At 46.0% G+C, this 27407-nt stretch overlaps 2 protein-coding genes across 2 annotated transcripts; both read right to left on the bottom strand.

The window, feature by feature from the left end:
• LOC8041539 (elongation of very long chain fatty acids protein) lies at window positions 1-939 on the bottom strand. Its single transcript, XM_042286513.1, has one exon. It carries the CDS (start codon window positions 889-891, stop codon window positions 1-3), a length of 891 nt encoding a protein of 296 aa, XP_042142447.1. The 5' UTR covers window positions 892-939.
• Window positions 940-24015: 23076 nt separating this feature from the next.
• On the bottom strand, window positions 24016-26894 carry LOC8030245 (elongation of very long chain fatty acids protein AAEL008004). The gene is made up of 3 exons (XM_002399438.5): window positions 26818-26894; window positions 26603-26712; window positions 24016-25004 (listed from the first exon to the last, which is right to left on the bottom strand). Exon 3 carries the CDS (start codon window positions 24986-24988, stop codon window positions 24098-24100), a length of 891 nt encoding a protein of 296 aa, XP_002399480.3. The 5' UTR covers window positions 24989-25004; window positions 26603-26712; window positions 26818-26894; the 3' UTR covers window positions 24016-24097.
• Window positions 26895-27407: the final 513 nt, after the last annotated feature.

The raw sequence follows: 27407 nt of genomic DNA, 5'->3' as shown, positions 1-27407 counted from the left end.
CTAATCGTGCTTTTCATTTTGAATCCTCCGGCTGTCAGCACCGCCGTTTACAATTTCTGCCTTGTCAGGAGAGGGTCCACGTTTTCTTGTGTAGGATTTAGAATAGAAGTTTACGAAAAGACACATGACAAGGAACGCCTGCGCATTCCCAATGTGGATGAGGTACCTCGGGAAGCCACAGTCTACAAACAAAGGAATAGACATGTGAACCATGTAAATCACGAACTGAACAATCTGCAACACTGTCAGGTACCTCTTCCACCAGAGGTACTGTCTGACACTTGGGCCAAGTGTGGCCAGAAAGTAGTAGGCGTACATGATGGTGTGCACGAAGGCGTTGATGATGAGCCCGAGGGCCGGTTGTCCTTCTGGCGCAAATAGAACCCAGAACCAGGCGTTCACCGCCACGATGGTGTGATGGATGACGTGCAGATGGGTGATGTGCGTGAACTTCTTGCGGAAGACGAAGAAGAAGGTGTCCAACAAGTCGGCGTAGCGTACTGCGACGTACCACCAACCTGTCTTGTAGTGTGCTCTGAGCTCGTCATCCATGTACCCTGTTATTCCCTGACAGAAGAGGTTGTAGCGCCCTCCGGGAAGGTACGTGTAAATGAGCACAAGATACACGAACCTTGCGTTGAGGACGACCATTGCCAGGTTGTAAAAACGGATGAGGTTCACGATAGGGAACGGTTCTCTCTTCTCCATCCACTTGGGGCCGGCCACTTTGACGAAGTACAAATAGAACAGTATTAACGGGAACACGAATAAGGGGTTCATGACCAGTGGGTAGTCTCTTGTTCGTGGATCCCCCATCTGTTGGATCTGGCCCAAGAACGTTATGGGGTTCATGCTGAAGGTTAAATTAGCGGTAGATGCACCGCTAGCCATGGCTTGGCTGGTTTACCTGTAAGGGAAACGTGAAAGCAAAATATGACTGAGAGAAGAGAGAGAGAAGAAAACAATATACAAAAGGTAAGATAAAGTCAAAAACACTCTTAGTGTGCTCTATATTGTCACTACTGTTTCCTCAAAAAGTCGTCTTTGTTTTGAATTTTTTTCCTCCTGTACTAATTTTCGTTTTTTATATGAATCTTCATTAACAATCCTTTTCTGCCTACTTTTAGTTTATCTTTGTTTCTCCCCGGCTGCTTTTCCTGTCTCAGCTTTGCTCTTCCTCTCAGTTTTCCTGTCGGGAAGCGTTTCCTGGTCAATTATTTTATGACCTAGAGATTTGATTGCTACCACTTTGGACTTAATTAGTAGCTCGTCTTGTGAGGCGTTCTTTTGGGAACTAATTGCCCTTACACCTGAGGCTGACCCAACTTGACGCTGATAAAGTCACGAAGTGTACTCGCGAAGCTTAGAGTTTTAACGCATAGAGACAAAACACGTAAAACTCAAACCGCTTACTTTTTTGCCGTGTTTTGCGGGTTTCACCATTCTACGTATCGATTTCATAAAGTTATAATAGTTAGGTGTTTTTTTCTTATACTTTGGCAAGTGGTCATGTGTCCCTGACCCGTTTGAAGAAGTATAAAATGAGGAGAAGGTGCAACAAAAACTCGAATTGATCTTTCAATTGATTAAACGATGAGCGTTCAGCACGACAGGACGAAAATTATTCTGTGTATGCATGGAAGGTCGATTAATTGGAAACAAATTACAGAAACTTAAACATCTTTTACGTCCACAACTCGCGGCTAGAAGACACCACGTAATCTCGTGCTACTTGCATGCTGGTCATGCTCTCCCCCGGATGCTGTTAAGGCTCGGGAATTACAACCCCAGCAGTGATTTGACACGAGCTTCAACACGATGGCCACCACGTGCACTGACATCGGCCGAGCCCAAAAAGTGCTCTGACACGTTTCTGAGCCCAATCCATAAGCCGGAGTTGGGCGTAAAACAATATCCGTCACCGATGTTACCTATAGCTTCCCGGCGGTTAAAAAAAATGGTCCGCAGGGCTTCTTGTGGTCTCAAGCCCGAAGAGCTTCACTGAAGCACCTGGCTCGTTATGCTACATTCTTGTGTGCTTCGATTCCCGATATAATTTTACGGTTTTCTTACGCAGCCTGTTGCATTGTCGCCGATCTTTTGAAGGAACTGTTAAAATCGACACCGAGCGCGGAACGCATAAAAAGTATTTGCGGATACATTCTAAACCACTCTCTTTTAATTGTTTATTTTATTTTTCAGCAGCGAGGAATCCTGTTGAAAACCCATTACACCGCTGCATATCGTTTGACGTTTGACGGCGAATCTGCCTGGATTAAAGCCATTTTGCCCGACTCCTGCGATTGACTTTTTCCATGCTCTGGAGCCCTGGTCCGCCAAGCTCGAGAGCAGATTGCAGCGATGGAGTATACTCTTGTTCTAGCTTATCATAAACTAAACGTAGATTGTATGTTGTAAATTGACTAAATATATTATTAAAGCATTCCCCCTTAAACGATGCGCCATGTTTGTTCTCATGTAATGTCACGTAAGAACTGACGAAGTAGGATTGAATAGATTCGGTGTTTTCTGTTTTGGGTTTACTAAAAGGTTCTTCTTTTATCCGCACTTTAAGAATGAGCTCTTGAAATATTGCTTTTGAGCCTAAACTCCAAAACGAGATGAGAAAGACGGCGGCATATTACGCCCGCATTTAGCCAAGATATGACTGGTACCATATCCATATCATGCTCTTCTAACCAGGGATTCAAACCGTAACAGTAACCGAAACCGAAAACCCTGTAGGAACGAAATGTTTTCAGTAACCGTAACCGAAACGAAGCCGTTATTTGAAATTTATGAAAACAGTAACCGTAACCGTAACCGTAAATTATTTACCGGTGAGCGATAATAACCGATATTAACCGAAATATAAAAACATTAGTCTTTTTTTTTTTTTGTAATGACATTGAGGAGGGACCTTGAAACGTCGTGGACATTTGACTGGAGTTACCGTCAACGAGTGGGGCATTTGAGATTAATCTAAATTTAAGGTTAAGAATACTTGGTTGGAATCTCTGGTCGAGCTTATAATGAAAAGTCTATATTTCTAAATCAGCCACCCTCTCACAAGCACTGCACGTATTCAGTACGTGTCGCCTTCAGGGTATTAACTAATAAGTTGGAATTCTGAGATGTTTATCCAACTCGTTTCTTTCGAAACCACCGATGTTCCTAACCTGCACTAGCCGGTATGAAGAAACGAGTTAAATTGACCATCATATAGGGCTAACGGAAAACAAAAGTCGGATCTTGAGCTTCAACCAACGTTACTAAAACACTCAGTTGGGAAACTCGCCGTCGAAACCTGGGCCGCTGGCGTCCACCGAGACCGAGCTAAATGCGACAACTGCGCCACTCTTTATCGTTTGTCTGTACTGTAATCCCCTTGAGCTTTTTGAAAGCCTGTTTTTGCGTAAAAACAAACGGAAAAGACTCTTTCTGTATGAAATTTAATGGAGTTTAGTACCAAATGATGGGCGCGTGATGTTTTTTTCATCTTTAGTTCGCAAGGTTTTGCGGAACAATTAATATTGTTTTTATAAAACCATGCCTCAGCGGGCCTTTCAGGTAGCGCGTCCCGACCTAGGTGCATTTTAACTTCGGTAGTTCGACGCGGCGCGTCCGCCGGGGAGACGGGGTTTCACCCCTGTCAAAGCCAAAAATAGAAGTCACGTGCAGTTTCTCGAGTGGCCGCTTCGGGAGAAATGGTGGCGTTGTGTTCGTCATTAGCTCGATGCTCGGAGACAGATTGGGGCCCTATTTTTATGGCTGTCTCTATGGGAGTTTCCCAACTGAGTGTTTTAGTAACGTTGGCTTCAACGTAAAAATCCGGCTCGGCGAAAGTTCGTGACATCCCGAGTTGCAGTATATTTGTAGGAAAAGCTCCGCCTCCAAACCATGGAGGTTTGGAGGCGGAGCTACTATATACATGCACAATGTTTCTAGCCTCACAAGATCGGACAGCGAGAGACGCGCGCTTCTATAACAACATGCATTTGCTCGGAAGTGGCAAACATGACGTAGGTGTAACGGAGCACAACAACGAAGGCTATAGGGAAAGGAACGAACAACACAGAGCATATTTTTACAGCTTTGTGTTGTTGTTCATTCCTCTCCTTAGTCTTCCTTGTTTTGCGCTATTGCATTTACATTATTTTTTACTTTCACCAACTAGCGCAGCCCTCAGCTTTGTTACTTTATTCCGCTTAGCAGTATTTTACTAGATGACGCCTATAGTTCTGCTCCTTCCTTCAGTGTGGGCAAAGCCTCTTCTGGACATCTTACGTTGCAACAAACTATAGCTACGAGAAGGTGCGAATAGTTCTTCTAGCACCCAGTGGGAACTTTCTGATGGTTTTTTACAAATTCTGCCGAACAACAAAAAAGCGATGCTTATTTTTATTTTTATTATTATTATATAAAATGCGATGATCTCCGAGTAGCGGGGGTAACATGTATGCTTGGGTATCAAACTATATAATGCAAATAGATGTAGTGAACAAGTGTTGGAGCTAGAAACTTGTGCAACTTTTGACCAAGCTAGAAGTACTAAGACATTTTTGAGTCTCGTTATTGTGTATGTCCTGTTGTTGAATATCTGGGACTACTTTCAACCGTTTATTATAAAACGACTGTCTAGCATATTGCCACGCTCGTCGGCGATCGACCGCGCGCGTGGCCGAGTGGTTACCGTGCTTGACTGCCGCGCGGAAAGTGTGGGTTCGATTCCAGTCAGTGGAATGCTCTTTTATTTGTTCTATCAACATTGCGTTCTCGTGAGTTCGAGAACATTCTCGTCTGATCGAGTTCCGAATGTTCCAGTCGCCGAACAATCTAGGCCGATTGTTCCAGAACCCAACGCGCGTACATAAGAGACTCCGCGTGCTGATCTGCAGTCAGTTTCGCCCCAGCGTTCGACTCTGCTCTTTCGCCGACATCGACGCCCGCGACGCTCTACTGTTATCTTCTGTTTCCTTTTTTTTTTTTTTTTGGGGGGGGGGGGGGGGGGCACAAGTTCGCCCCATTAAACGTTTAGTTTCTTCATTTGTTATCGCCTCATCACTTGTTATTCGTGACATTTTGGTGGAGGTGCGGGGTACCGCATGCCCGTGCAGCGTTCCCCTCCAAGGGCCCGCAGTGCAAGTCCGATTCCCGGCTCGGTGAGAAGACCACTCAACGCGGAACCTGAAACTCGGACCAGCCGCCGCACCAAGGAAGAGGATCCTGAGTACGGTTTGCTGCTGGACAAGCCCAAGCCGAAGACGATGATGGCCAACCAGTCACAAGCCCCCGCCGCTTCTCCCGTCATCTTCATGCCCGTCGCACCGCGGACGGCTGCCCCCTTCCACGGTGAACTGTACGAAGACGTCGAGGATTGGATTGACCAGTACGAACGTGTCGCCCGCCACAATGGCTGGACCGACGAGCAGCGTCTGCCAAACCCGTATTTTTCGCTCGAAGGGACTGCCAGGTACTGGTACGAAAATCACGAGCCTTCTTTGACACCTTGGGATGTTTTCAAGAGCCAGCTGAAGGCAGCATTTCTCAACCAACACCGCCGAGAGAGAGCCGAAGACCTACTTCAAACCCGGACCCAGGGCCCCAACGAGAGCGTCACCGGCTTCGTGGAGGACGTTCTGCGCCTGAGCGCCCGGGCCGACCCTCAGGCTACGGAAGAAAAGAAGGTTCGAATCCTCATACGGGCTGTGAGAGACAACATCTTCGGCGACCTTGTTCGTAGCCCTCCGACAACAGTCGCTAATTTTGTCACTGAGGCGACGAACATCGAGCGTGCCCTACAAGCCCGAGCCAGCCACTACCATCGACCACCCGGCCTCGCTGCCCTCGCGTCGTCTAGCTGCGATCTTGCCCCCAGTATGCCGGGCATCCGCGAGGTCATTCGAGACGTTGTCCGGGAGGAGCTCCGGAAGCTGCTGCCTGCTGCCAACCAGCCAGTTTCGCTGTCGATAGTCGAAGTGGTGCGCGAAGAAGTTCAGCGGGCAATTCAACCGGAGGCTCCTGCCAGCGTAGCTGCACCCGAGGAACCCACCCTGACCTACGCCGCAGTGGCCCGACGGCCACCGCCTCCTCCTCGAGCCCATGTTGCGCTGCCCCGACGTCAGTCTCCTGCGCCGCAGCACGACCGCCGCCTCAACGACCAGGTTCAGTACGCCTCCCAAGAGCCCCGCGCACCTCGGAAGACCGACGCGTGACGAACGCCCGACCGACGCCCTCTGTGCTTCCATTTCGGGGAAGCAAACAACACCTACCGCCAGTGCCCATACTGACGACTCGGGCTACGCGGATTCCACCCGAACGACCCGCGCCCCCGTCATGATGAACGCCCTACTGAGATCGTCGAGTACCTGCGACGACCTCAGTCCCCCGAGCGTGCGTCCCGCCGAGAGTTCCGGTCGCCGTCGCCACGACGTCCAGCTTCGCCGATGCACCGACCACGACTTGAAAGGCTGTCCCCCCTCGCTTCTCACCGGGGAAACTGGGCGCGGCAACTCCTGGAGGTGGAGTTGATGAAGACGACCGACGCCAAGATCCTGCACAAACATCGGGGGCCCCCACTCGAACGCTACCAGAGACCAAAACGACGCCCCTGCAGTGGTGTCCAATAACCTAGACGTCGTCACCGACGGCCACGACGCATCAGCACTCGTCGACACCAGAGCAGACTACTCAGTCTCGAGTGGGAGGCTCTCCCGCCGCCCTCGAAAAGTCACGACGCCGTGAGATGGACCTGAAATACGAACCGCCGGAGGGCACCTCATCACACCAATCGGGAGATGCACTTCTAGCGTCGAGATCCGCAGTGAGACGTGCCCTGTGAAGTTCGTCGTTCTACAAAACTGTTCCAGAGACGTTATTCTCGGCATGGACTTTCTGTGTGAATACGGCGCCGTCATCGACCTTGGTGAGAACAGATTGACGCTGCGCAAGCATGTTCCGTCTTCAGAGAAACCTCAAACAGCGTCAGCCGCCGTCCGAGTCGCTGCTGACCACGTGAACCTGCCGCCGCGATCAAGTGTTGTCGTACCCGTAGTGGCTGATGCAGCTACCTGCGGCGAAGTTGTTCTTGAAGGCAACCTTAATTACTCCTAGGAAAAGGAATAGGCGTCGCAAGAGGGGTGGCTGAACTTCAGGATAGGCGCACCGTGGTCTTCGTGACGAACTTTCGACAAGAAGCGCAACACCTCACGAAAAGTGCCGCTGTAGGCCACGTCGAGGAAATTCGGAACTCCGCCGAAATCGCCGCGATTGCTGAAGAATCGTTCCCTCCTCAGCAACACATTACGCCGCCAGCGCAGCTCGACATTGACCCCAAGCTTCCAAGCCCGAAACGACGGCAGCTAAGTGACCTCCTCGCCGAATACAGTGACTGCTTCGCGACGTCGTCGAGGGTTTGCCAAACCGCCGTTGCGAAACACCGCATCGTTACCGAGGACGACGCGCGCCCTGTGCATCGATCGCCGTACAGAGTCTCCGTTAAAGAAACGGAGGTGATCCAGGAGCAAGTGCAAGAGATGCTGAACGACGACATAATCCAATCTTCAAGCAGTCCGTGGGCCTCTCCAGTTGTACTGGTTAAGAAGGACGGAACGCTTAGGTTCTGCGTGGACTACCGGCAGCTGAACGCAGTGACGAAGAAAGACGTCTATCCACTCCCCCGCATCGACGACACGTTAGACCGGCAGCGCCACTCCCGATACTTTTCATCCATGGACCTGAGGAGCGGCTACTGGCAGGCCGAAGTCGACGAACGGGACTGAGAGAAGACAGCTTTCGTCACGCCAGATGGGCTGTACGAGTTCAAGGTGATGCCCTTCGGACTGTGCACGGCTCCAGCAACTTTCCAGCGTGTCATGGACACCGTACTGGCAGGACTGAAGTGGCAGAGCTGTCTCGTCTACCTCGATGACGTCGTAGTGTTTTCCAGCGACTTCGACGAGCACTTGCGACGACTCCGAGCAGTTCTCCAAGCCATACGGACCGCCGGACTCACCCTGAAGCCGTCAAAGTTTCGGTTCGCCTATGACGAACTGAAGTTCCTAGGCCAAAAAATCAATCGTGTGTCTTGTGATGGATGATCTTCCAGATACCGAAAGTGTATGGTGCAAAATTACTTTCTGTGACGAAAAGAACGTAATAGGAGCGGTTTACAGACCTCCTGATTCTCCACTGTCCACGATGGAAATAATTTACGATTTCACAATTGCTAACTTCATTAACGAAGATAACTTTATTCTTGCGGGTGATTTCAATCTGCCCAAAATAGATTGGAGCAACCTTGAGGTAGGCAACGTAGACGTCAAATCATCTGAATTGATTCTTGGTATGATATTTAACCTGAACCTAACGCAAGTCGTAAAGGAGGCTACCCGAGCGGGAAAAACTGCAAGCTCCGTACTGGACTTAATATTTGTAGGTACAAATTTGAGTGACAGTGTTGTGTCTTTGCACGAGGGCATTTCAGACCATAAATTAGTCCTGATGACTGGCAATGTTGTATCATCAATGGCGGCCCCTAAGCGTCCGGTAGTTTATGTGCATGACTTTAACAACACCGACGACGTCGATGTCTTGGATTATCTAGAATCATCCTTATCTAGATTCGATGACGCGAAGGACGTAGATGATCTGTGGTGCCGTTTTAAAGACATTATCAACCACTGCTTAGAACGATTTGTTCCTAAAAGGAAAAAACGTATTTATAGGCAGCGTCCGTGGATTACAAGGGACATTATTCAATTACAGCGTAGAATAAAAAGAAGGCGAAAGCAAAAATGTACAAACCAAGGTGACGCTTCCCGTCTTTCAGATGAATTGAAATGCAAATTAAATCAGTCTAAAAAGCATTATTTTACTTCCGTTTTGCCACAGTTTCTGAGGACGGCACCACAGAAATTCTGGCGATATTTTGCACCTTCAAAGGGGAAAATTGAGTATATTACGGAAAATGGTAAAAACATTTTAGAGCCGAGCACTATAGCCAAAGGGTTCAACGAATATTTTGGCTCTGTATTTGTTGAATCGAATATCACCGCGGATTTGAGCACTGGAGGTACCGACTCGCTTCGATCTATGCCGGACATCACTATCACCGAACAAAGAGTATTTTCACTATTACTAAATATTGATTCCAAAAAGTCACCTGGACCAGACAATATCCCTAATGAATTTTTAAAACGATATCCAGAGTGGATTTCTAAATACTTGACAATTATATTTCGGGTCTCTTTAGAACAGCATAGCGTTCCCAGAAATTGGTTGTGTGCCAGGGTTGTTCCAGTTCACAAATCGGGAGATAAGCATAATGTAACAAACTACAGACCTATTTCACTAACATGCACTTCCTGTAAGCTTTTTGAGCACATAATTTCCAGAAGCCTTTACGACTATTTTGAAAGTTCAAAAGTTTTTTTTTTATAAAACCAACATGGATTTCGACGAGGGTTGTCCACAGTAACGCAGTTGCTTGTGACGTTTCATGATTTTTCGTGCTTGTCAAACAAAAGAGGGCAAATAGACGCGATTTGTCTAGACTTATCAAAAGCATTCGATCGGGTATCTCATGAAGGACTTATAAGAAAACTAACTAGTTACAAAGTTAATGATCACGTCACTCAGCGGATTAGCGCTTACCTTAGAAATAGGAGACAGTTTGTAGTTATTGATGGTGTTGCGTCATCTGTATGTAGGGTGCCGTCGGGAGTCCCCCAAGGGTCAGTTCTGGGACCAGTGCTATTTTTATGCTACGTCAACGATTTGGCGGAAACAGTAAGCTCCGATATTACACTTAGGTTATTCGCAGACGACTGCCTGCTCTACACTAAAGTTCGTAGCCCTGCAGACCAAGAAAACTTAAACTTGTCGCTCGCCTCAGTAGATAATTGGTGTCAAAAATGGGGAATGAGGCTGAACCCGGAAAAGACAATTTCTCAGAATAACACGCAAAAAAAAAACATTCTTACTTACAATTATAAAATAGGAGGTGTGTCTTTAACAGTAGCTGATCATTTAAAGTACTTAGGGGTAACGATAGCCTCAAATTTAAGATGGAAACTGCACGTAGACAGCTTGTATCGTAAGGCTATGAAAAAGTTGTGCTTCTTGAAGCGCAATCTAAGGCATGCTCCGTTTAATGTAAAATTATCCGCATACACAACCCTTGTAAGACCAACTCTGGAATACGCCTGTGCTGTGTGGGATCCGTACAAGAAGAACCAAATTGATAAGTTAGAAAAAATGCAAAGATTGGCAGCCCGCTTTATCTGTTCGAGGTATGATCGAACTGACTCGGTGACTTCAATGCTCAAAAAACTAAGCCTCCCTTTATTGTCAAGTCACAGAGAAATCGCCAGACTTAAACGTATTTTTAAGCTCTCTCGAAACGAGCTGAACATCGACACTTCCCGCTACCTGCTACCACGCTCGACTCGGCCATTGCGGGGTGTGCATAACAAGGCCTTTGAAACACAACGGGTAAACAATGACATTTTTAAGTATTCGTTTTTTGTTAGAACTGTTAAACAATGAAACGATCTACCAGAAGATACTGTAAATATAAAAAATATTGTTGCCTTTGAGGAAACGCTGGAGAAGCGAAGCTGTTTGGTGCTCTGAGTGTGTCTTTTAGTTATATTTCAAACATTTTCAGAAAGTGTGTCAAAACGTGTGTGCTTGAATCCGCGTGGCTGTACTGTATACTTTCTTATACATTGTGAAATGTATTGATATGTCATTTTCTTCCACTCCTGTAACCGCCCTGGAAAAAGGGTAAACAGTACTAATAAAAAAAAAAAACAAAAAAAAAAACGTGGTTAGTAACGAAGGCGTTCGTCCCGACCCAGAGAAACGCCGTCGCAGCATTTCCAGCGTCGATAGACAAGAAGGCCGTGCGAAGATTCCTTGGACTTTGTGCCTACTATCGACGCTTCGTTCGGGATTTCGCAAGGATTTCCGCACCGCCCACAAAACTCACGAAGGACGCCGAGAAGTTCGAATGGGCCGAGGAGCAGCAGCAGGCATTCGACGAGCTGAAGCGAAGACTCCAGACTCCTCCTGTCCTTGGACACTTTGATCAGGATGCTGAAACCGAGATTCACACGGACGCTAGTAATGCAGGACTTGGAGTGGTACTAGTTCAAGTGCAAGAGGGCACCGAGCGAGTCATCGCCTACGCAAGTCGGACGCTGTCCAAATCGAAGAGAAATTACTCCACGACTGAAAAAGAATGTCTTGCGGTCGTATGGGCAATCACGAAGTTTCGTCCGTATTTGTACGGGAGCCCGTTCCGTGTAGTCACGGACCACCACTCGCTCTGCTGGCTTGCGAACCTCAAGGACCCGTCAGGACGCCTCGCTCGATGGAGTCTACGACTACAAGAGTTCAACATGACTGTGGTCAACAAGTCCGGCCGCAAGCACAGCGACGCCGACTGCCTGTCCAAAGCCCCTGTCGAAACACATTCCGGCAGCAGCAACGATGACGAGGAGTGCTTCCTAGGTGCAGCGAACACCGACGACATGGCACGACGTCAAAAAGACGGTCCTGAGTTGCGCGCGCTAATCGAGCACATCGGAGAACGAGGGGGTACTGTCCCCCGTGTCTTCTCGAGAGCCTTGCCGACTTTCGTCCACCGACAAGGTGTACTTTACAAGGAGAACTTCGGAGACTACAGCACACCATGGCTGCTGGTAACCCCTACCAACCTTAGAGCGGAGTTCTTCCAAGCCTGCCACGACGACCCGACGTCCGGACACCTTGGTTTCAGCCGTACGCTGGCCCGAATTCGTGAAAGGTATTAGTGGCCCAAGCTGCCGAAGACCGTTCACTTCTACACAAGGTCCTGCCACGAGTGCCAGTGACGCAAGAAACCGCCGTCGAAGCCAGCAGGTCTCCTGCATCCGATCGGTCCCCCGACCGTACCGTTCCAGCAGATTGGAATAAATCTACTTGGTCCTTTTCCACCATCGACGCAAGGAAACAGATGGACTATTGTCGCAACAGATTATCTCACACGGTACGCCGAAACGAAAGCCCTTCCTGCAGGGACTGCTGTGGAAGTCGCCAAGTTCTTTATCGAGTCCATCCTCCTCCTGCACGGCGCTCCCGAAGTTTTGATCCCAGACCGTGGATCATCGTTCATGGCCCAGCTGACGCAAAAAAACCTTCGTCTCAGCCACACCAGCCATCGGCGCACAACGGCGTACCACCCGCAGACCACCGAGCTGACGGAGAGACTCAACAAGACCATTGCCGACATTATCTCCATGTACGTCGACGTGGAGCACAAGACATGGGACGAGGTGTTGCCGTATGTCACATTTGCCTACAACACGGCCGTGCAAGAGACCACCGGGTTAATACCCTTCCAACTGGTTCATGGTCGCAAACTAACGACAATGCTGGACGCGATGTTACCCCACGAACCGGCTGTCGATGGAAGCGACGACGCCCAGGTGGTTGCCCAACGGGCAGAAGAAGTCCGCCAGCTCGCGAGACACCGTATTCAAGCCCAACAACGTGTCGACACTGGTCGCTACGGCCTTCGTCGTCGGGACGTCCACTTCCAGCCCGGAGACAGGGTGTGGGTGTGGACACCGATCCGCCGCCGTGGTCTCAGTGAGAAACTCCTAAAGCGCTACTTCGGACCCTACAAAGTACTTCGTCGACTCGGGGATCTGAACTACGATGTGATGCCCGACGGTACACGGACTTCATCACGCCGCGCTCCACGACCGGAAGTAGTCCACGTCGTGCGCCTCAAGCCGTACTACGCGCGATAAGACTGCGAACTGTGATCTTGTGCACCGCTTGATAGGATTGTGTTTCGCGAGCCTCCGAATTCTCCCATTCTTTTGTTTGTTTCGCTCTGTTTTGTTGCCTTATACGTGGCATCGAGACGATGCCTTTTTAAAGGGGGGAGTAATGCCACGCTCGTCGGCGAGCGATCGCGCGCGTGGCCGAGTGGTTACCGTGCTTGACTGTCGCGCGGGAAGTCTGGGTTCGATTCCAGTCAGTGGAATGCTCTTTTATTTGTTCTTTCAACATTGCGTTCTCGGGAGTTCGAGAACATTCTCGTATGATCGAGTTCCGAATGTTCCAGTCGCCGAACAATCTAGTCGCCGACTTCGACGCCCGCGACGCTCTACTGTTATCTTCTGTTTCCTCTTTTATTTTTGGGGAAAAAAGTTCGCCCCATTAAACGTTTAGTTTCTTCAGTTGTTATCGCCTCATCACTTGTCATTCGTGACAATATCAATAATACAAAATATTGGAGAAACCGAAAAAAACGATTATTAGGGACGTGTAATCGGTAACCAAAACCGTAAAAAAGCGAAAGGAAATCGATATCAACAGGAGACGGTAACCGTAACCGAAACGTTATACATATATATATATATATATATATATATATATATATATATATATATATATATATAGACAAAGAAAATATAGCGTAGGATGCCGAAGACTATAAAGTAATAAAGTCGCACTTCGAAACGTTGTTGGAGTTTTAAAGCATTTAGTGAGTCGACGTTTCGGCCTGAGACAGGCCTTCTTCAAGACTGGTTGCCAGAGTCGGTTACAGGGTTGTTTTCGCTTTCCCCACCCGGGCCACGTCACCTGTCAGATCACGTGTAAAAATGCCCAAGTAAAAGAGCCCAAGTGAAAAAACGCTGCTGTACTCCCCCCACTCCACGCACGGCCGCAGCAGACGCCGCCAGCCATCGGAGCAAACCAAAGGCCACGTCAGACTTCGTGACCCCAGGAACGTCACGTGCGGAAGGCGCAGTAACGTTCACATAGTTGGATCGGCCCAGATGGCCAGCAACGCACGCCGCGGAAGAACGCAAAGTCAAACAAAAAAAAAGAGGGGGGGGGGGGGGGAGGAATGTAATAAGCGCACACAGTAAATAACGCCAAAACACATAGAAAAAACCATACATAGAGAAAGAATAGGTGAATAAGCACACAGAGTAAATCAATGCCAAAGCCCATAGACAAATCTTCTGCGATCAAAAAAAAAAAAAAAAGCGCACGCATTAAATTAGGCAAACGCTCGGCCGAAAAGCATAAACAAATCTCCTGCAAAAAAAAAAAAAAAAATCTAAATATAACAGTGTTAACCACAGTCCCAGAAAGGTACACGAAAAAGTTACAGAAAGGTACACGAAAAAATTAAAGGGTTGAACGAATGCGATTGAATTAGCTACAGTCACTCCGCTACAGGGGGATCAAGGTAGATTGCATGCATAGATGACATTATACCTGGATCTTCATTAATACCGGCCCGGATTGAATTAAATTTGTAAATAAGATACGATTCTCTCTGCTCGCGATCACGGTTGCTTTTGAAATTGGATTGTAAAAATGTAACGTCCAGTTTGTCAAACGTGTGTTTGGGTAAAGCCATATGTTTTGAAAGGGGGAGTTTGGGAAATGAATTTACATGCGCCCTGTGGTTGTTAAACCTCAATCGGAAAGGTGTGCTGGTTTGGCCCACGTACTGCTTACCGCAGGTGCCACATGTGAGGAGGTATATCACATTACTTGTGCTGCAGTTTAAGTTTCCGTGGATTATGTAGGTGAAATTGGAATTCGTACTCTCTACCGTGGTTTTAGGTGTCACGTGTTGACAGACATCGCAATTTGTTCTTCCACAAGGACGACTGCCAGTGCTTTCAGTGTAGGTTGTCTTAGACCTAACTATGGCGTCCCTAAGATTGCGTGAGCGTCTGTAGACCACTCTGGGAACGGAGGGGATAATTCTTGCGAGGCGTTCACTTTGTTGTAAAATGTTAAAATGTTTTCTTAATATGGGTGCGACATTCGGAGTCTTATTGTTGAAAGTTAGTACGAGGTTCGCCCGACGCTCCTCTGTCTGAGGGCTCCGCTCACTCAACAAGAGGCCACGATGCAAAATTCTATAACGATGCAAAATTCTATTGTCATCTCAGAAACGATCCGACCAGGCAACATGCCGACATCATACGGGAGCAGCTGGGCCAGCTGGTAGAACAGGGGGAAATTACCGAAAATGCGGCAAAGGTATTAACTGCTAAAAACGCCGTGCCAGGTAGATTTTACATGCTACCAAAAATTCATAAAGAAGGGAACCCAGGCCGTCCCATTATATCTGGATCAGGAACCCTCACCGAACCAATATCTAGCTATATTGATAGCTTGATTAGGAACATCCCACCCAGCTTCCCATCTTACATTCAGGACACGAACCACTTCCTTAGAGAAATTTCTAAAATTAATATCCCTAGAGATGCTTTTCTCGTTACGATGGACGTGTCGTCTTTATATACGAACATCCCCCACAGTGATGGCATAGAGGCCCTTGTTAATGCGTACGACACTCACAGGAGTGACGATTTACCAGATAAGCATGTCGTGGCTACTCTCTCGAAACTGGTGCTTGAGTTAAATAGCTTTGAATTCAATGGAAGTTTCTTCCTTCAAACCAGCGGCACTGCAATGGGAACGAAGATGGCACCTAACTACGCTAATATATTTATGGGAAATTTAGAATCCAACTTTTTGGCATCGCGTTCACTTAAACCACTTTTCTATAAAAGATACATTGACGATATATTTCTTATCTGGTCGCATTCGGAAGAAGAGCTTCTCGAGTTCATTAGAGCTTTTAATTATGCGCACCCCTCCATTTCTTTTACACATAGTTACTCAAAATCGGAAATTACCTTTCTAGACACAAGAGTGCTAATTAACGACTCTAAATTGGCCACTCAAGTGTACCGAAAACCTACGGACCGTCAGAAATACTTGCACTACGACAGCTGCCACCCACGGCACTGTAAAAATAGCATACCTTATAGTCAGGCTCATAGGTTTAAACGTATATGTTCCAACAACGACGATTTTAAAATAAACACCGATCAATTACGCCAAGTCCTGAAAGAACAGAAGTACCCGGAAAAAATCATAGACGATGCGATCAATAAGGCACAGGTCCTTGATCGTGGCCTCTTGTTGAGTGAGCGGAGCCCTCAGACAGAAGAGCGTCGGGCGAACCTCGTACTAACTTTCAACAATAAGACTCCGAATGTCGCACCCATATTAAGAAAACATTTTAACATTTTACAACAAAGTGAACGCCTCGCAAGAATTATCCCCTCCGTTCCCAGAGTGGTCTACAGACGCTCACGAAATCTTAGGGACGCCATAGTTAGGTCTAAGACAACCTACACTGAAAGCACTGGCAGTCGTCCTTGTGGAAGAACAAATTGCGATGTCTGTCAACACGTGACACCTAAAACCACGGTAAAGAGTACGAATTCCAATTTCACCTACATAATCCACGGAAACTTAAACTGCAGCACAAGTAATGTGATATACCTCCTCACATGTGGCACCTGCGGTAAGCAGTACGTGGGCCAAACCAGCACACCTTTCCGATTGAGGTTTAACAACCACAGGGCGCATGTAAATTCATTTCCCAAACTCCCCCTTTCAAAACATATGGCTTTACACAAACACACGTTTGACAAACTGGACGTTACATTTTTACAATCCAATTTCAAAAGCAACCGTGATCGCGAGCAGAGAGAATCCTATCTTATTTACAAATTTAATTCAATCCGGGCCGGTATTAATGAAGATCCAGGTATAATGTCATCTATGCATGCAATCTACCTTGATCCCCCTGTAGCGGAGTGACTGTAGCTAATTCAATCGCATTCGTTCAACCCTTTAATTTTTTCGTGTACCTTTCTGTAACTTTTTCGTGTACCTTTCTGGGACTGTGGTTAACACTGTTATATTTAAGTTTTTTTTTTGTTTTTTTTTTTTTTTTTTTTGCAGGAGATTTGTCTATGCTTTTCGGCCGAGCGTTTGCCTAATTTAATGCGTGCGCTTTTTTTTTTTTTTTTTTTTTTTTGATCGCAGAGGATTTGTCTATGGGCTTTGGCATTGATTTACTCTGTGTGCTTATTCACCTATTCTTTCTCTATGTATGGTTTTTTCTATGTGTTTTGGCGTTATTTACTGTGTGCGCTTATTACATTCCTCCCCCCCCCCCCCCCCCTCTTTTTTTTTTTTTTTTGTTTGACTTTGCGTTCTTCCGCGGCGTGCGTTGCTGGCCATCTGGGCCGATCCAACTATGTGAACGTTACTGCGCCTTCCGCACGTGACGTTCCTGGGGTCACGAAGTCTGACGTGGCCTTTGGTTTGCTCCGATGGCTGGCGGCGTCTGCTGCGGCCGTGCGTGGAGTGGGGGGAGTACAGCAGCGTTTTTTCACTTGGGCTCTTTTACTTGGGCATTTTTACACGTGATCTGACAGGTGACGTGGCCCGGGTGGGGAAAGCGAAAACAACCCTGTAACCGACTCTGGCAACCAGTCTTGAAGAAGGCCTGTCTCAGGCCGAAACGTCGACTCACTAAATGCTTTAAAACTCCAACAACGTTTCGAAGTGCGACTTCATTACTTTATATATATATATATATATATATATATATATATATATATATATATATATATATATATTAGGTTTCAGTTCCTGGTTTTAATTAACGCGATAATAAGTGAGGATCAAAGTTTTGTCATTATCACTCGATATAAATTGTGATTAAAAAAATTATTGGCACCCCGGATGACACTCACTAAAGCCTTGTAGCGGTTTGCTTTTCAAGTGGTTGCTGCTGCCCCGTCGCATTCCTAAAAACCAGTTGTCTTCCTTTCCAAAACAATGTATCGCCCAATAGGCTGTAAATTAGCGTGTCCTTACACCGAGCAATTGCTGTTTACTGCGCAGATATAAGGTGACCGCTCCACGATCAGACTCATCCTATTCGCTATTCTGCGAGGCACACAAATTTTGAATCATTTAACCCGCAGTCGCCCCGGTCACACAACGCACAAAAGGCACGGAGTTTCCCTGCAGACATTATGTCAAAAACATCCGCGGTGACGCCTCAAAAATGCTGGAAGCATGTTTCCTTCATACATATGTATCCTTAGAACAAGTCTTAAGACAGTTTCTTTTATGACCGCTGGGACGAGAAAGAAATACCTCAGACAGTGTCGTCAGACTGTCTTTTGCATGATGTCTTAGCACGTGTGACAACGGCATTAAACACATAATATTGACGTTCGTATACATAGCATAAACTTCTCGTGCTCAAACTTCCAATGCGAACTGAGTTTGAAATAATTCGTTATTCATTTTTTTTTTTTTGCGATGTTATTTTCTTGGGCAAATTCTATGTACTTTTCCGTGGGTGACACGATTATGGAAACAACGAAGCCGGCAGTACAGATTTGCTGAACACATACTTTAATTTGCATACAAGGGTGTAACGCGCCCAACGAAGGTGAGATGATATTGTAGCTTATAAATCGCAAATACAGTTACGAAGCATGTTATTATGTTTAAAGACATTGTACGCTCACATCGATCTGGTAAATGAGACACATTTGAATTGCAGAAAGGCTTGAACAAAAGTTTTTGGTTGGCCGCGAGAAAACCATCTCCGTGAATAAGTTGACTCTTAGTTGAGAAACTCACGGGAATCGGTTTTAAATGTGGTCGATGACTTCACGGACGTCCACGGAAGATATTCCTAGACTTCACGTACCAGCTCCTAAGCGGCTTCATAAAGAAACGTTTTCGCGGTAGAACTTCCGGTGCAGAACGCTATCACGTTTCAGCGACAATCTGCGCAGCGATTTCGACAACGATCTTATTCTTGGACTCCCACTATTGATTGTTCCCGTATATTTTGTGCGAAAGTACGAACGCAGACGCAATTCGGGGAACCCTCTTCACGCGTCGGGATTCTTTGTCGCGTTCTTATCGAATATTTCTGCGATCTCATGGCTATCGAGCGATGGCAAGATGCTCACGACTTTCCAATTGCCCTGTTTTTTTTTTTTGTTTTGTTTTTTGTTTATCAAGCGGACGGGGAGAGGTATCTTTTCAGTTATGTGAAAAGCAAGTCGTCTGCTTCTTGAGGAGGGGTTGCGATAACGTCAGAACGACGCCGAGCTCTTATAGGCTTGGACTGAAAAGATAGTGGGTAGACATCGTTGCTAGCTGCCTTGAGGCCTACCCACTAGTTTTATCAATCAGCCAATGCGAGCTCGGCGTTTCGACATCATCGCAACCCCTGCGCAAGAAGCACACGAACCTGTGTTCCGCATAGTCTTCGACAACTCAAAAACGCAGGGTGTGGCAAGCCTTTTAGATTGCGGCACAAGGCGGTAAGAACGCCGAAGAGTAAATCACGAAGTAGGAAGAGCGAACATCATAAGGCACACTTTGCATTTTTTAAGCTGTCTGTAACAATCGGCACGAGCCGAACAAAATCTAAATCCAGATCAACTCGAAAAAGAAGAAAAAAAAAGAACTATCTCCTCTGGACGCTTCAAAGCGCCGGGCGGCATGAATTAGATGGGAGCAATCAAAACTCACCTTCAGAATCTTGAAAGTGCCGAAGGATTTATATTGAAATTACTGTCGCCGTTGAACTCAGTTTAATCCGTCGATGTTTTTAGGACGGGTCGGGTAGGTGAGCTCGGACCTCTAATGTCTATACACAGCGTTCGTGGCTACAAGCCGCTAGTCATTGTGTTGACTAAGTGTTCCAGCTTTTTACGCGTCTACCTTAACTAGCGCCCAGCTAAACGCTGAATCTTTGAAAGCAAGGAACTCTTCCTCCTAGGATCTCATTCCCCTATAGTTGCGTATGATTATCCAACTGCGTAAAACTGTCAAATGTCTGCCTACGGGATTGTTCTCTCAAGGCGTTTTACTGCGCCCCCTTTCTCTTTAAGTGCTTTTTTTTTTTTTCGTCTTTGAGTTGCACTTCTTGGAGACTTGAGGAAGGAAGAAATTGAAGCTAGCCTAAATTGCGCACGAAGGGCTATCACCGTGTCGTATGTTTGCAAGGACCAATGGGCTACAGGGACCTTGGCACATCATTCCGTTTGCGTTCATTCATTGTTTCATTGAGACAATGCAGTTGTTTCCCTCGCTCTTTCTACCGTAACCACGTTTTTTTTTTTTTGTTAGTTTTTTTAGATTGCTTTTTCTTGTGTTTTCTGTTCTACTTCCAAAAAGAAAACGGACCCGAAACGTACGAGAGAAGCTAACAGGCGTAAGCTCTTTATCATCATAAGCTTAAACGCCGACGACCACCCTACCGAAAAATCCGGTATAACTTTTCACTATCCGGAATATGGAACCGGAAATTTGTTACTGGAAACCCGAAATCCAGATTGCAGACAAAGGTATAATTTCTGAAAACCTAAATTCCAGATAGAGTCCAGATAGAATCCAGTTATATTTCCGGTTCCATAATCCGGATAGCGGAAAGTTATACCGGATTTTTCGGTAGGGCAGACACGGCATTCTACAAGGCAGAAGGTCCTCCTCACCCTGGAAGAGGAGGAAGCAGGCAACGGTGGACAGGGTAGAAGAAGGGGGGGGGGGGGGGGGGGGAGGAGGAAGCGGGGGAAAAGTGGAAAGCGCGAACTGGTAGTCGGACATTTTTTGAGCACCTTCGGAAGGTGCGCAAAGACTAGTATGTAGTAGGCTTTAACTCATGTCGCGCCGCACGTATAGAGATCATGCATGCTCCTGCCTCGCTCGCTTCGCGAGGCAGAAGCAGCGTATGTGGCCAGCGCACCGTCACAATGCATTTCGCTTCATGTTATCGTCATTGTCCCAATAACGGGGACATGTGTTGCGCATTAATGTTTTGTGGGCCTGTTCGCACGCACGAATGCACCTGCTCGCGCGGATACTGGTCCGCTTTCATTTAATTTAGTTTGATATATTTGGTCCTTAAGAACCCTCTCTCAAGGGCATTACACAAGGAGGGGGCAATGAAACAAATACCATAATAAAAATTAGAACATACTCTTATGTTGCAAATACAAATGTCAGAAGTAAAAAAAAAGGAAAACAAGAAAAACATTGGTAGTAGCAACGCAGGGCGTGACCTATAATGACCTTGCCTCTTGCTACTTGATTCGCTCTTCGGCAATGTTATAGCCTGATGCCGCAATCTCGTTGACTGCGGACAGTGTCGGCGGTAACGCGTTGCCAGTAACGACATTACTGGCACCTCGTTACTTTATCCGGTACCTTAGTCACGTACTCGTTACGTCTTTTTTTTAACAGTAAGGACTTACGTAGTTACGTTACCTATTTAGAGTAACACGTAACGTAGTTACGTTACTCGGTACCTTTTCTTCCCAAAACTTGCAAAAAATACACTTCAATTTGTTTCGGCCGGTGCCAATTTTTTATGAATTATTGCGCTCATCCCACGTACTATCACGATCAATATGAACGCGAACACCGCTTCTCGTGGCCTGCGGTACTATCAGTGTCCCCTGGCGATAGCTCTTTGAAGTATAAGGGCACCTTGCGGACGAGACATATCGTCTCTAACGATCGCCGCACCACTCTGCACTTCTGAGTCGTCTGCTAGCGAAAAACGATCGGCGAAACCGCGAAACTGTTCACCAATGACGAAGCATTTTTTTCGCCTGCAATGTGCGCCAGGAGAAACAACTTGCATAAAGATTTTAGGGTCATGTTTTGATTAGAAAGTTTTAGCAGATTATTCCCATGACTTCGATAACAATACCCGATACTTCGTCGCAATATTTTTCACGCCTAAAGGCGTGAAAAATATTGTTATCGGAGATATCAATACAATCAACTAAGACGGCCTATTATTTACTTGGCTTGAGTTTTGCGAGAACGAAGGACCACCAAAGCGCTCAGGCAAGAAGTTAGCGCGATGCGAACGTGGGTGATACTCTTCATCATGGAAAACAGCGCGGAAAAAAACGACGAGGATATCCCGTGTGCTTCTCCTACGTCCTCGTCGTTCTTTTTTCGCGCTGCTTTCCATGATGAAGAGTATCACCCACGCTCGGGCGCCGTTCAAACTTCTTGCCTGCGCGCATTGGTGGTCTTTTGGTCTCGCAAAACTTACGCGAAGTAAATAATAGGCCGTCTTAGTTGATTGTATTGGTACCTACGATAGCAATATTATGCATGCTTAAAGGCGTCGGCGAAGTATCGGGTATTGTTATGGGAGTCATGGGAATAATCTACTAAAACTTTCTAAACGAAACATGACCCTAAAAATATTTTTACAAGTTATTTCTCCTGGCGCACATTGCAAGCGACAAATTTGCTTCGTTAATGGTGAACAGTTTCGCGGTTTCGCCGACCGTTTTTCGCTAGCAGACGACCCGGAAGTGCAGAGTGGCGCGGCGATCGTTAGAGACGATACGTCTCGTGCGCAAGGTGCCCTTATACTTCAAAGAGCTATCGCCAGGGGGCACTGATAGTATCGCGTGCGACGCGGAGCGGTGTTCGCACTCATATTGAGCGTTATAGTACCTTCAAAATTGTACGTTTTTTTTTTTTGTTTGTTTCCTCCTAGTGATCATTTAGGTGGAACCGTTAAAATAAAAGATAAGGTAATTATGTTAAGTTTCTGTATAGACATAAAATTTCTTCAGATATGGCGCTTGCGCATACCTCTAACGTTGAAACAGTAAAACGGTTTTATTCATAAAAAAGAAGTGACGCCATAGTAACGTGCGTTACCTCTGATCGGTAATTGCTACTGTAACGCGTTTCTTTTATTTTGTCTTAACGTAGGTCGGTATCGCGTTTCTTTTATTTGCAAGCAACGAGTAACGTTTTTCGTTACTTTTCTTTCGGCAATGCCTACAAGTTACAACCCTGCAGCAGTAATAAGTTCCTTTAAGTTGTCAGCCACTATGTTAGATTTTTTTTTTTTTATTGGAATCAAGTAAACGGGCCGGCTCGACCCCGCTTCGGTTGTTTTTTCTGTTTGCGGCTTCAAATCTCTCGTCTCACCGCACATGTAAAGTCGGGTTTGCAGCAATCGTGTAAAACGGCACAAGCATCGCCGTTGACCGCCATTCCGATGGGAAAGAAAGGCGCCTTGTGCGTGTGCTTATTCTCGAGGCAATTCTCGTGGCAAACGGTAACCATAGGATATCCCACGCCTTCATGCCGGTCGCAGTGCCCACTTACCCGCTTTCCGGTATTCGCACTTTTTACGCCTGTTCCAATTTCTGTCAAGGGATCCGTGCGCTTTGTTGGGAAAACAGAAAAAAACACATTCTCAACCCGCTGTCTGCTGTAAAAAAAAAAAAAAAAAAAAAAATTCTGAGGAATGTATGCCACATGATGGCCCTCACCGCTCTCTCCCCTCGTCTACTACGAGCTCGCGCAGATGTTTTCCTCGAGTAATGTTGTTTTTCTTTTTCTTAAGCACTTTTTTGTGGAGAATTCATTGTTAATGTCTGCTCTACTATTGAGGTTGTGACAGAATTAACTTTATAGTTCCGGCATGTCAGGCTTTGAACTCTATAATGATGTGGATTATTGGTTTGTCAGCACGCGGAGATTATGACGATAGAGGTAATAAAACAATATAAGGAATGAGTTCCAACGGGTTTTCGCAATTAGTTTACCAAGCCCTTAAGCTTTGCGGGAGTGTTACTGCTACAGAGTCGTCGTAGTTTGCAGATAATCCACAAAAAGGCTGATATGTTGCTATGCTCGTCTACATTCTGCTGTCTTTCTTTTTTTACTCTTCTTTTCTAGGTCGCACCTTTGATTCTGATTTGACTGTTCTGATTAACCAGCTGTCAGCACTTTAGCTCGGAAACCCCGACCGGTAACCCTAAAGCCCAGCTCGCACATACACCGCAGCAATGAGTCAGCAGTATAGGCAAAGTATGTCAGCGCTGTTCAAGCCCCCGAGAAATGTGACCCCGCCTTTACTTGCCTACACACAGGCCTCAGTTCTAACTCAGTACGAACTCAGTGCTGGCGATAACGCTGTTCCAGCGCTAAGATACATGTGTGAACCAGCCTTCGCGGTTTGCGTTACCAATGTACCGTTTTAACGTTTTTGCTACCATGATGTCAGACCGTTTCAAAAACAGACAGGTGAAAGACGACATATAAAACCAGACAAAATGTAATTTTATTTGTTTTTAATTTATAAAATAAACATGATTCACAGCTCATTTGAGCATGTGCACGTCTAATCGTGTTTTGCATTCTGAACCCTGCGCTCGCCAGCCGTGCTGTTTGCGACACTCTTCTTGTTTGTAGAGGGTTCTTTTCTCCTTGAATATGATTGAATGTAAAAGTTTAGAAAAAGACACAAGATGAGGAACGTCTGCGCGTTCCCAATGTGGATGAGGTACCTCGGAAAGCCGCAGTCCACGAACAAGGGAATCGACATGTGAACCATGTAAATCACGAACTGAACAATCTGCAACAGTGTGAGGTACTTCTTCCACCAGAGGTACTGTCTAACACCTGGTCCAAGTGTAGCGAGAAAGTAGTAGGCGTACATTACGACGTGCACGAAGCCGTTGATGATGAGCCCTAGGGCCGGTTGTCCTTCTGGCGCAAACAGCACATAGTACCACGCGTTGATGGCTACAATGGTGTGATGGATGACGTGCAGATGTGTGATGTGCGTAAACTTTTTGCGAAGGACGAAGAATACGGTGTCCAGGAAGTCGGCGTAGCGGACCGCGACGTACCACCAGCCAGTCTTGTAGTACTCTGTGAGCTCGTCGTCCATGTAGCCCGTGATGCCCTGGCAGAAGAGGCTGTAGCGACCTCCGGGAAGGTACGTAAAGACTAAAACGATATACACGAACCTGGCGTTGAGGACAACCATGGCGAGGTTGTAGAAGCGGATGAGGTTGACGATTTGGAACGGTTCTTTGTTCTGCATCCATCTTGGACCGGCAACCTTGACGAAGTACAGGTAGAGCAGGATCATGGGAAACACGAAGAGAGGGTTTACGACCAGGGGGTAGTCCTTTGTTCGCGGGTCGCCCAGCTGTTGGATCTGGCTCAAGAACGTGATGGGATTCTTGCTCCAAGTCACATTAGTCGCTGACAACACGTCGACCATGTCTGCGCCGGTTACCCTGGGGTGTAAAATATATATTTCGGTGAGGAGGAAGGAGAGAAGCCTTGTGGGTAACACAACATAAGAGATAGATGTTGTTGGTTATTTAAGAGACAGGAAAACCCTTTATTTTCACGGCTCCTATTTTTCGCGAATCAGTCATGAAGGACATAATCGCGGCCATTCAATTTCGCAAATACCAGTCGCCTGCATTGAAACTATAAAGGACCGAAAGTTTTGCGTGCCCTTAAATTTCGCGAATTTTTCATTCGCGAAATTCGCGAAAATTGAGGGGTCGCGAACATTAAGGGTATCACAGTAATATTCTTTCCTTAATATTTTTCTGACTTCTTGTCTCTCGATGTCATTTCTTTTCATATTCTACTCGCTCGTATGATCACTTTGCCGTTACTAATGTTTTCCTCTTCTCTCTATCTACAAGCTTGGCTCGTGCATGGATCTTTAAATTTCAGCTAAAAGCATTTCTACCTAAGTTGTCGCAACTCCAAAACTGTTTTTATTCACTATCTCTTTTCTTCTCGATGACTTTTTTTGTAAAAGGCTTGTGACATTTCTTTTAAGGTCAAAGTTTTTGTATTTGAATTTTGATCTTTAATATTGCAAATTTAATTCAGCTTTGCTCAAAAGAATGTTCTCCATTTATGTACACTATGCGGCTCTCAAAACGACTTAGAATAGGGAAATAATTACATTATGATGGACAAAAAAAAAAGCGGGACCTATAGAAATAAGAAAGTTTATTTTAAGAAAAAAAGTAAGTCCACAATATGCATCTTTTTTCTTTCTTTTTTTTTTTCAAGAACATATTTATTGTGTTTTTGAAATTTTTGAGAGTTTATAATTTTTATCATTTTTTTTATTTTGGAATTGTACCACCAAGTTTGCTTTTTTGTGCAATACTTGTTTCGGACGACAGATAGAAGGTATGGTTGGTATGGCACCTGGTTGCCACGGTATATTGAGGTTATGGCTCAAAGTCTTGCGGAAAAAAAAAAACACTATATTTATTAGGTTTACTGCTCTGATTCCGGTTCTTGTAAAATTTTTAACAGCATTTGATGAAATTTGTCTAGGCTTGGCGTTTTGGCAACTCTTGATATTTTAGATAAACCCATCTCCAAGCACTCGACCCATGCGTGTCGTGGCCATAAGGTTGGTTCACAGGAGACAGGCGGCAGTGCACACGAGGGCTCGGGCCGTCCTATGCTCTACGCATAGAGCGGTTTCTCGCACATAAAGAAAGACTAAAGATCCCTTTGTTCACTGAGACAGCGTCGGCGCTGGCGAACTGGCTTGTGAGATCGCCAGCCAGTTTGGCTATTAATGGAAGAAATGAAAAACTTCCTTTCTATCTCCGACCAGACGAGTTCCCCAGTAATTTCGAGTACTGTGTAAATTTATGGGCCACAAAACGCACAAGAGGAACATACACCTATTTATACCCCAATAAAGAAAAACTTTCTGTTTTAATTCGTGAATTAGTAACACGTTGAGGGGGCGCGCTCGCATGAGAAATCTGTCCAAGAATAAATTTGAATGGTCTGCTTCAATGTTGTTGAAACGACCCGTAGATGAAAAAGAAGCAATGTAGCTCACCTTTTTTCTCCCAGAATAGTGGACGATACTGTAGCAAAGCCCTGAGAATTCCTTCCAGCTGTAATCTGAGTGTCAACTCTTGTCAGCTCGAACCCTGAGAGGACCTTACTCTAGAAGTGCCAAGCGGCACAATGAATTACGAGAGAGTTCTGCAATGATTTCTCTCCCATACGCACTTCTAATATACTTTCCGTTTATTCTGATAATGTTCTCACCCTGCGACTCGAAGCTTAAAAAAAAGCAAGTCTTCCCTCTACAGATTCCATTCACCAGACGTCTGCACAAGTTCGCGGAAACTCTGCTGGCTTTGGGCTTTTCTTTCTCTACGAGATGACATTTTGTTTTACTGTCCTCCCTCTTTTACACCCCTTGCGTGGTTCGTTTTTTTTTACAGTCATATTTAAGCGAGAGGAGGAAAGAACTGGAGCCGCCCTTTGCAGTTCTCACGCCTCTTCTACTGCAGGTTTTGTCGGCTGGAGTCGACGGCCGAGGAACCTTGGAGCTTCGTCCGTCATAACTTTTTCCCCTCATTGTTGTGATGGGACAAGCCGTTAAATACACGCATTTTAACCTCGCGTGGTCACTCTTCTTTTTCCTCTTACGCATATGCACGCAGATGAGTGGACGAGGAGAAAAGCATGCATAAATACACCTTCAATCCATCAGGGTAAGAAAGAAAACTGAGTACTAGGTAACTCCGGTCAAAAGTCACACCAAAGTAAATAACTGATATCGATTTACGGAAACTAAATACGAGCTCTGCCAAAAAATTACACTAATAGGAAACCGCAATCCACTTTAAAGC

This window comes from Ixodes scapularis, unplaced genomic scaffold (genome assembly GCF_016920785.2).
Source record: "Ixodes scapularis isolate PalLabHiFi unplaced genomic scaffold, ASM1692078v2 PGA_scaffold7__128_contigs__length_106722199, whole genome shotgun sequence".
Classification (NCBI taxonomy): Eukaryota; Metazoa; Arthropoda; class Arachnida; order Ixodida; family Ixodidae; genus Ixodes; species Ixodes scapularis.
Note: the sequence above shows the minus strand (reverse complement) of the source record. Positions and strands in the feature narration are given on the sequence as shown.